This window comes from Anneissia japonica, unplaced genomic scaffold, assembly GCF_011630105.1.
Source record: "Anneissia japonica isolate Jap-2015-1 unplaced genomic scaffold, ASM1163010v1 scaffold287857_len828801_cov194, whole genome shotgun sequence".
Taxonomy (NCBI): domain Eukaryota; kingdom Metazoa; phylum Echinodermata; class Crinoidea; order Comatulida; family Comatulidae; genus Anneissia; species Anneissia japonica.
The window spans coordinates 611,512-620,789 of record NW_022738478.1 but is presented as its reverse complement, the minus strand read 5'-3'; the positions used below and the strand labels follow the sequence as shown (position 1 = coordinate 620,789).

Genomic DNA, 9,278 nt, shown 5'->3' with positions numbered 1-9,278 from the left:
ACAAATTTCTGGGAACTTGAGTTCTGGTACTGAATGTGTTATTATTATATTTATTACTATCTTTATTATTATTATTATTATTATTATTATTATTATTATTATTAATATTATTATTATTATATTTACTATCTTTATTATTATTATTATTATTATTATTATTATTATTATTATTATTATTATTATAATTACATTTAGCATATACCCGTGCTCCACACAGCTTTAGTTGAGTGAAGGAAGGTGGATGAAGCATTTATTATAGTCGAATGCTACAGTATGGGGAGTTGATATGACTGTCCGTTAAGGAGTTATGAATTTTTAAGTAACTTGCTCCCCGAAAATATGGCGGAAACACTATATCATTTTTATTGGTTGCACTTTGTTTCAAAGATGTCTACCGCAGCGTGAAAAAGGTGTATTGGCGTAATTAAGCCTGACCCTCGGTGACCTGATTAATTTTGCGGTGTTTAGCAGTGTTTTTATACAAAAAATGGCATTTATACCCAAAAAGTAGGTTGTTACGAACGGAACATTATCATTTTTTTTTATTGAAATACCAAGTGAGTCCTAGACTACATGATTCAATCACTATCACTGGGTTTGGATAGGGTTTGCACTGTACTTCCCAAGATATTAGCATACGAAAATCAATGTTAATTTCACAGTGTACTAATTTGTGCCACGCCCCCTTTTACATAAAACTGATGCTACGGGAAAACAAACAGGAATTGGAGTCTAAAAATTTCAGGTTTTTCAATTCAAATGAATATATGTCAGCAGAAAAAATTTTAAAAATCTATGATCCCATGGCATTGAATTACCCAACTCTTAAAAAATTTAGCTATTTCCGATTATTTTACAATATGTGTAGTTTTCAACATAGTATCTAACCATGAAGGAGCTGAGAACCAAAGCTGAAATTTGGTGTATAAGTAGATCTAATATATCTAGTTAACTGGTGTAAATTTAAGAAAATATTTTAACTGTCCACATGACGAACCGTTAATGGGAAACACAGGCTTTTTTCACTTTTTTAGGGCTGGTCCCAACTTTGAATGGATGCCATTCCATTTTAATTCATTTGATCAGCCTGTGCTTGCTTGTGGCTAGAGACAACTACAGTTCAGTCAGGAAATATCGCTTCGTATCTGCGCGTAACCACTCATAGCCTGCTCATAGGTACCGTTTAGAACGTAGCTACGAACCACTACGAAGGTCATTGTTATTTTAATTAGCTTTGCAATGATCGTAGGCTGGATCGTCGACTGATAATCAATGTGTATAACAATATTGAAATATAGTTTACCAGCTTTCAACACGTAAGCAATGTTGCAATTTACTAAATAAACAATGTTAGAACTTTATTGTTTTGTTATATCCTACCTTATTATTAAATCGATCATGTTTTAAAACTGTGTTTAGTTCGTTAGCTGGGTGGTAACCTAGTGGGCATTCAGTATGTTCGAATTTCGATGTCATTTAGGCTTACGTATGGCCTACATTTTCCCCTATAGAGGAGGAGAGCAGACAGAAGTTTATACTGGTAAACTTTCCAATTCGGAGAATTTTGATCTGATATTATTCTTCTGGTAGTAGGAATTTTCTTCTTTTAAATAATACTGATGACAAATCATGTACAAATTATTACGATTTCTACAGACCACGTTGTTTATTGTTTACCGTAATTTGAAGCAGAACAACCTGCAAAGCGATCCAATACTAAATGGAAGTATAGTAATCACTCCATTGCCGAATTAAACTCCGTTTTTTACTCACTGTTGCTCACAGCTTTTCAACATTTGCCACGAGGTTAACCTTTAACACACTTTACTGTGTTTTGATTGGCGCGCACTCTGACGTCTAATGCTGGCTAAGTTTTATTTTCCATTGGGTTTTCCATGTGACATTCGGTAATTTTACAACCAACGGATGTTCATTCTCCTTTATATTTATTTTTTATCTTACTAAATCAAGACTACAAAATATTATTTGATGAACAATCTTTTCACATGTGTGTATTGCCATTGAGGACATCGTTTTTTGACATAAAAAAAAGGTAAAATAATTGTAAATGAAAAATAGCTAGGCCTAGGCTAATTAATTTTTAAAAAATAATACAGCAGTACAAACAAGTTCTTGTCGTGGACAGCGAGTGGAAGAGGAGCGTCCCATGAAGTCAAGTGTCCGTTTTTCTTATTGAAAAACAGTTCCATACTTTAAATTAACGGTCTAAACTCGTGTTTTTGTTCACAAACTATCAAACAATACATTGTTTATTCCAGTAAGCTACAGCAGTCTTTCTGCACATACAAATAAACAACATGCTTTTGCTTCGTAGATTCGCTTCGTGTAGCCTTGCTTAGATTGTTTATATCAGGCTACGAAGCCTGCGCGCAGGTTAGATTGTTTATGTCAGGCTACAATGTAACTACGAAGCCTGCGTGCAGGTAAAAGTAAAATATTTCATGACTGTACTGTACCTATAGATAATATATCTGTTATTTAAGATGTATACACTCACTCATACAGACACAGGGTGACGTTGAAAATCACAAAAAAATTGCGTCGTTAAACAAAGTGGCTATTTTGAGTGCAGATAACTTAAAACTAGAAATTGCAAATTGCAAGTGAAGTGCTGCGAAGTACAACTGCATATAAAGTGAAAATAATGAATAATAAAACTATAACAAATAATACACGACCCATTGTCTATATTAGAACACTTCTCATTGGGTAACAAAGTCGTAATTTTTCATTTTTGTCAAAAAGTGTCTATAGTGTGGTGAATTATGGTTTAGGGTTTTTTTAATAAAGTTTCAAAAATTTCTATGTATGTGGAAAATGTAGTTGATTACCAAAGGTTACAATTTTTATTTTGAAGACTGCATGGTCTAGAAGTGTACATTTTTTTATGGGGCAAGTTTCCAAAGAGTGCCAAAGAGTGTTACCAAAGTGCGAGCCAGCGTGTTATTTGATCACAAGTGCGAGACATATCACAAGTGTGAGCCAGCGAGCCATGACGTCACAACAATAGATAGAGATGTTAGCCAGTTGTGCGAGGTATCGGCTGAGATTATGTGGAGTACAATTCAAAAAACAACTATAGGTCTAATAATGAATTATTGTGATGTTAAATAGACTATGTTAGCTATCAAAGAGTGACGTTGTTTTTCATTGGGACCTTCGTCTTCAAGGCTAAGCCTATACCATCCAAGCTAGTCCAGGCCTAGAGTAGGATAAGGCTAGCGCGACATGCGGACGTTGGTACGCCTAGATTAGATAGCTTATACCCTAGCATTCAGTATTATTTAAATCATTGTGTCTATCTCCTTAACTAGTTACTTACCATGTTGATATTTAAACTGAAGCATTTACTTTTTTAGAAATATATAAATTACATCTAAATAATAATGCACGGCTAGGCCTACCACCACGTTTTTTCAATTTATAACATAGAGGGCAGCAGACAATCAAAATGTATAGAGGGCAGCAAACATGATTTTTAAAAATAAGAAGATAATGTACTGGTAATCAGTTTAACATTCTTACATTTATTCTCTGTTTACATGCATATAGAATCAATAATATCATTGTCGTAGTCATCATTATCATGTCTTTTTATTCCAATTTTAAATTATAAAATACAAAATAAGATTAGTAGTTTGTCGAAGACTTATAAATATTTAATTGTTTCAAGACCGTGCAACTAATATGAAAAATTAAGAAGTAAACTACTAAATCATTTCGGTGGTTTATTATTTAATGATATAGATAGAACAATATTGACTCTCTGAAAGCTTGTTTTGCATTTAATTCAATGAATCTGTGTCACACGTCAATAACGAACCCACTAACTAATATACAATTTATATCGAGAAAGATTTTGAGCATCAATAGGGTCTACCGCCAATATACGGTAATTTTTTTAATTTTTTTTATTATTATTTTTTTTAAATAAATATGTCTTTCTTTTTCTATCAGGGCCTTCATTTGTGACGCGATTAGGTTGATTTTGCAATAATATAAAAGAGAATGCTTGGGAAATTTAAAGTATGAAGAGTTTTTGCGAAAACATTCTTATATCATATCTCTTACCATTGGGATGGGTTTCTTAAGAAAACGTGTTCGTCATTGCTCAGATTAAAAGTATTGTATTTAAATTTGTTTAGTTTAAAATCGGTAAAAACAGGAATTCTGTTATCTTTTTTACAAATTCATTAAATAGGCTTACAGTTAAACTTGCCTAGGGCCTATAGGCTTAAGTTGCCTTTTCCAAACTCGAATAATGTCTAAGTCGATCTTTATTCTTATTTTTTTCCAATGGATATATACATTGATGACGATTAGCAACTAATATAATCATTTTATCCCACGAATATCGGATGATATCTACATCTTTTACTCTGGAAATAAAGCAAATGGCATAAATGGCTGGTCACGAGAAAAGCTTTTGTTTAACCTGGCAAACTGTCGGCGCTAGGGGACTTTTTTCCCACAATTTACCATGGCTACTTTTATTATTATGTACAATAAAATAAACTATTACAGTATTAGTCAATCTCTACTATAATGCTGTATATGAACATGACTGCATAGGCCTACTGCGACTCTAGTTAATAGTGCTAATGTTCAATAGGCCTATTTAAGCTTAAAACGAGGATTTAAGTGGCATTTATCAACCTACAGAGGACTCTTGTGATCGTAGGTGTCATGGAATACGAAAAAAGTATGAGTTATAGCTAATGATTTTTACGAAAATTGGCCAATTTTTAACCTGGTCGTTTTTCCTAGATTCGGCCACATGGGCCTAATTGAGTAGCATCCGGTTTATTGTTATTTAAGCCTAAAACGAGGATTTAAGTGGCATTTATCAATCTACAGAGGACTCTTGTGATCTATAGGTATCATGGAATAGGAAACAACTGGAAAACGGCGGAATAAAAAAAAATCGTCAAAAAAAAGTATGAGCTATAGCTCATGGTTTTTACGAAAATTTGCCAATTTTTAACCTGGTCGTTTTTCCTAGATTCGGCCACATGGGCCTAATTGAGTATCATCCGATTTATCGTTATTTAAACTTAAAACGAGTATTTAAGTGACATTTATCAACCTACAGAGGACTCTTGTTGTCTTGTTTTGTAAGCAAAACAGTCCAAGAGAAGAGGGCTAGGTGATGTCATTAGATCTCGAAATCTTAAATATTAATGATACATATATATAACATAATGAACACATTCAAATATATTATCAAAGCTTCTTTTATTGCAAAATTCTCACCAGTTAAGTAATTCCCTAAGTATTGATAAAAACATGTATCTTACACAATTGTAACGCACATCTATAATATATCCATTATAAAACCGCATCCTCTACATTAATTACAATACTAATAGTTAATTTATAAAAGTGTTGAGGCAGGCTTGAAGGGTATTGACAGTGGTAGGCCGAATCAACAGGCTTGCATTTAACAAAGATCCTCTTAGACCGGCAGCAAAAAAAGCCGATTACAGCCGAGTCAACTGTTTTGTGCATAAAAAAAATCCTTATTGTTGGTTACGGTACATAGACAAAATAGCCTATCACAAAACGTGCGGAATTGAATATTTATAGCGAACGCTTGTGTATAAACATGTGACTGACACTGCTCATACACAGTTACAACTAAAAGATGGCTTGCTTGTTTTTCTGAACTCATAAAAGATAGTTTGGTGTAATCAGCAGAATGAGCGGCGATTCTGGCTTTTGATGATGTAAAACAAAATGTTCATCGAATTCGCACTGATCAATTTGATAAGGAAGCAACAATTCTATTTCAAAAAACATGTTACAAAAATTGTATTTTTTCAACCATCGTAAATTTATATTTGCCACCATTATGACAATAACGACTAGATTATTCCAAAAATAACGCCAGAAATAATAATTCCAAAACTAAAATTGCAATTGTTAATAGGATTCCAAATAGATAATGAATTGATTACACATCAATAAAAAGAAATGAAAATGCTATCATATATGTACATCTGGGGTGGATCCAGAATTTTTCACACGGAGGGGGAGGGGTCGGGGAAAGGTGCTAATTTATACATTTCCATATATGCATTGAAATTTTAAAATATAGCAGCAAAATGAGGAGGGGAACGTGAGACGGTGTCCCCTACTGGATCCGTGCCTGCATATGTTAAGCTCTGTCCAAAATGTCAAATTCTATGTGACAAGCACCTGTGATTGGCTAAAAGGTATAATATGATGTCATCATGCCTATGACATCATCATGCCTATATTAAGATATGACATCATTATGCCCATATTCACTTGAATTTGTGATAAAGCAGCTTAAAATAGAATATATTTACAAAATGAGGAAACATTATCCTCTCAAGGTGATACTAATGTTAACAAAATAACTGCTTTAAAAAATGTGAACTAACTATTATAAGTACAGTAGGACATTTTTTAATCAAGTGAAGCTGCAGTATTTGACATAAAATTGTATAGAGGGCAATATGGTACTAACTACCAGCAGTGAAGGGCGATATTTGCAAAATTTAATTTTGAATGAAAGTTGTATTAGAATAAGTAATAAGTACCACACTCCTGATAATCCAATTTCATAAGTACATCAAATTGATGATAATAATTTGATATTTAGAACTACTAATAAAAAAGTTGCTGAAGTAAACCCAACACTCAATTAAAATTGTTGCTTCTGTCACTCAAAACTTTGTAAAAATTTTTGCAAAAAAAAAATCGTATGGTTTTGAATCATGATACAAAACTTAAGCCTAATAAATTTAATTGATTATTGATGATATTTTCACACACTGTTGATTTATTGATTCAGTGCAAACTATATTCTCCCCTGTGAACTTTGACCAGGTAAGGTCAGCACTGGGGGTTAGCATGACAATTTCAGTAACATATTGATTGTTATACTCTAATGACAATACACAATCTAACCGTTTGAAAACATAAACAAAATAAACAATTGTGTCAATTGGTTAGAACAAAAAACTAATTAATTGATGTGAAAGTGAAATACTTCTAAATACAAGCCAGTGAAAGACATAATTAAAATATTTACTTTGTATTCTCCCCTCCTAAAACAAATACACTTGATATTTCATAAATTACAATCTCTTATTTTACAGTATAAAAAAATGTAAGTATTTAAATGACATTAATAATAACAATAATAGTATTATGATGATAAGAATAATAATATATATTATTATCTCACCAACAACATATAAACAATATACAACTTATTTTAATCCTATACATTACGAAAATAGTATATCCTATTTAACATTTGATAATCACAAATGAGTCTTCTGTAGGGTAAAGTCCTCGGTACTCTGGGGCCAGGGGTTCTCATAACTGTTGATCTCAGCTACTCCATCCCTATAAGAACAACATTTTAAAGAAAATAATAATAATAATAATAATAATAATGATAATAATAATAATAATAATAATAATAATAATAATAATAATAATAAAATAATAATAATAAGAATAAATAATAATAATAAAGTCGGACTTAAGGGGAATATCTTTTGTGTTATTTTCCCCTTAACGTAGTTATTTTAATTGTTCTCTAATTTCTTTATTGTCTAAGTTTCCCTTAAGGTAGGTTTTAGTAACATAATAATAATAATAATAATAATAATAATAATAATAATAATAATAATAATAATAATAATAAATAATAATAATAATAATAATAATAATAATAAAATAAAATAAATCCAATAATAATAATATTATTAATAAATAATAATAATAATAAAAAAACTAATAATAATTAGATAAATAAAAAATAAATAAATACCTGCTTCCACCGGCTGGAACAAATCCATAATTATTCTCATCCACTGGGCCACTTTCATCCATCACAGGTATCTGATCATCCAACTGGCTGTTTGGTAACCCATGCTTACGCTCGGACTTAGCCAATTCTGCATCATACTTTGCACTGAAATTAAGCAGGCCCAGACAGGTCAACATCAAAGTAATTATATTATCAATCATTTGACCACAGTAAAATTGTGTTCTTCCGAGTACAAAGTTACAAAAATTTGTAAAACACACAAGACATGGACATATCATCAATATTTTCATCATATTAATTATCCTCAACCTCTTGGTGGCTGGGTTCAATATAAGATTTCATATCATTGTCTGAGGAACTGCACATACTATCACATCTTATTGACAAAAAAAATGCCTTAATATGGTCATGATGACATCACATCATGACCATATTAATTATTATTATTAATATTACTATTAATGAAGCTTTTGTTTTAATTTATATATCAATTTGTTTTTATAGGATGTTTAACCTGATAGGCATGTAGTTGCCTTGTTTAAACCTCCTTTTATCTAAAATCACATATTTGTTTTCATTGTAAAAAAAATACTTTGTCTTGCATAATAAAGAAGGTATATAGGCTTATCGTGACTAGACATCAGCAGTAGTTTGTCATGTATCAGTTGCCATACTTAAGAATTTTCGCTGACATATTACATCATTTTCTCAAATACTCTGCAGTGGATCACTAAAAACTAAAAAGACACTAAAAATACCAACAACTGTGCACTTACTGTTCAGGTCTGTTCTTACACAGGACTACCAACACCAAAAACAAGATAAAGATGCCTAGGATACCAATACACATAATCCACCAGGGACTCAAACTGATCTCCCTCCCCATGAATGTGTACACCTTTGCCACACTGTTTGGATCTTGAATAGCTAAAATAAAAGTGTAATTAAAATTAATCAATGCTATACTGTCTCTAGTTAAATATTCCAAGGAAAATATTGAAGTGACTGTTTAAAAGCGCTGCATAAGTTATCAATATTCAATGGAATTTAGATCAAAACTATGAGAAGCAGAGGTTCCCCTTAGAGACTTAAACATGCCTCACGCAGTTGAGCCAGGGATTAGTATGCTCATGGCCACGCAATTTTGAACTGTACATTATGATGCCACAAATGCTTAAACACTAATAGCAGCTTAATGGTACGTACTAATCTAAAAATACATTTGAAATGTTTGCTGCGATTTTACGTGCAACAAGGAATACTTTATTGCTTTATTTAGTTTGTCATACCGCACGGCACTTACCGAGCTGACAGTTGACCCCAAAGTACTTGTCCGTACACTTGCACTGGTAGGTATTCGGTCCGTTTGTACACGTGCCTCCATTTTTACATGGAGTGTTTGCACATTCGTCAATGTCTTCAAAATGAGAAATATTAAATCATTCGT

At 31.9% G+C, this 9,278-nt stretch overlaps 1 protein-coding gene across 4 annotated transcripts in view; it reads right to left on the bottom strand.

Annotated features, from left to right (window-relative positions):
- Nucleotides 1–5,237: 5,237 nt before the first annotated feature.
- Nucleotides 5,238–9,278, bottom strand: part of LOC117117558 (neurogenic locus notch homolog protein 1-like) — a 51,157-nt gene continuing 47,116 nt past the window's right edge. For all 4 annotated transcript variants that reach the window (XM_033261891.1, XM_033261893.1, XM_033261892.1 and 1 more), the window contains 4 exons: nucleotides 9,135–9,248; nucleotides 8,608–8,758; nucleotides 7,832–7,975; nucleotides 5,238–7,401 (listed from right to left, as the gene is read on the bottom strand). In XM_033261891.1, coding sequence (XP_033117782.1) covers nucleotides 7,317–7,401; nucleotides 7,832–7,975; nucleotides 8,608–8,758; nucleotides 9,135–9,248 — 494 coding nt within the window. In that variant the 3' untranslated portion in view covers nucleotides 5,238–7,316. The remainder of the gene's footprint in view (nucleotides 7,402–7,831; nucleotides 7,976–8,607; nucleotides 8,759–9,134; nucleotides 9,249–9,278) is intronic.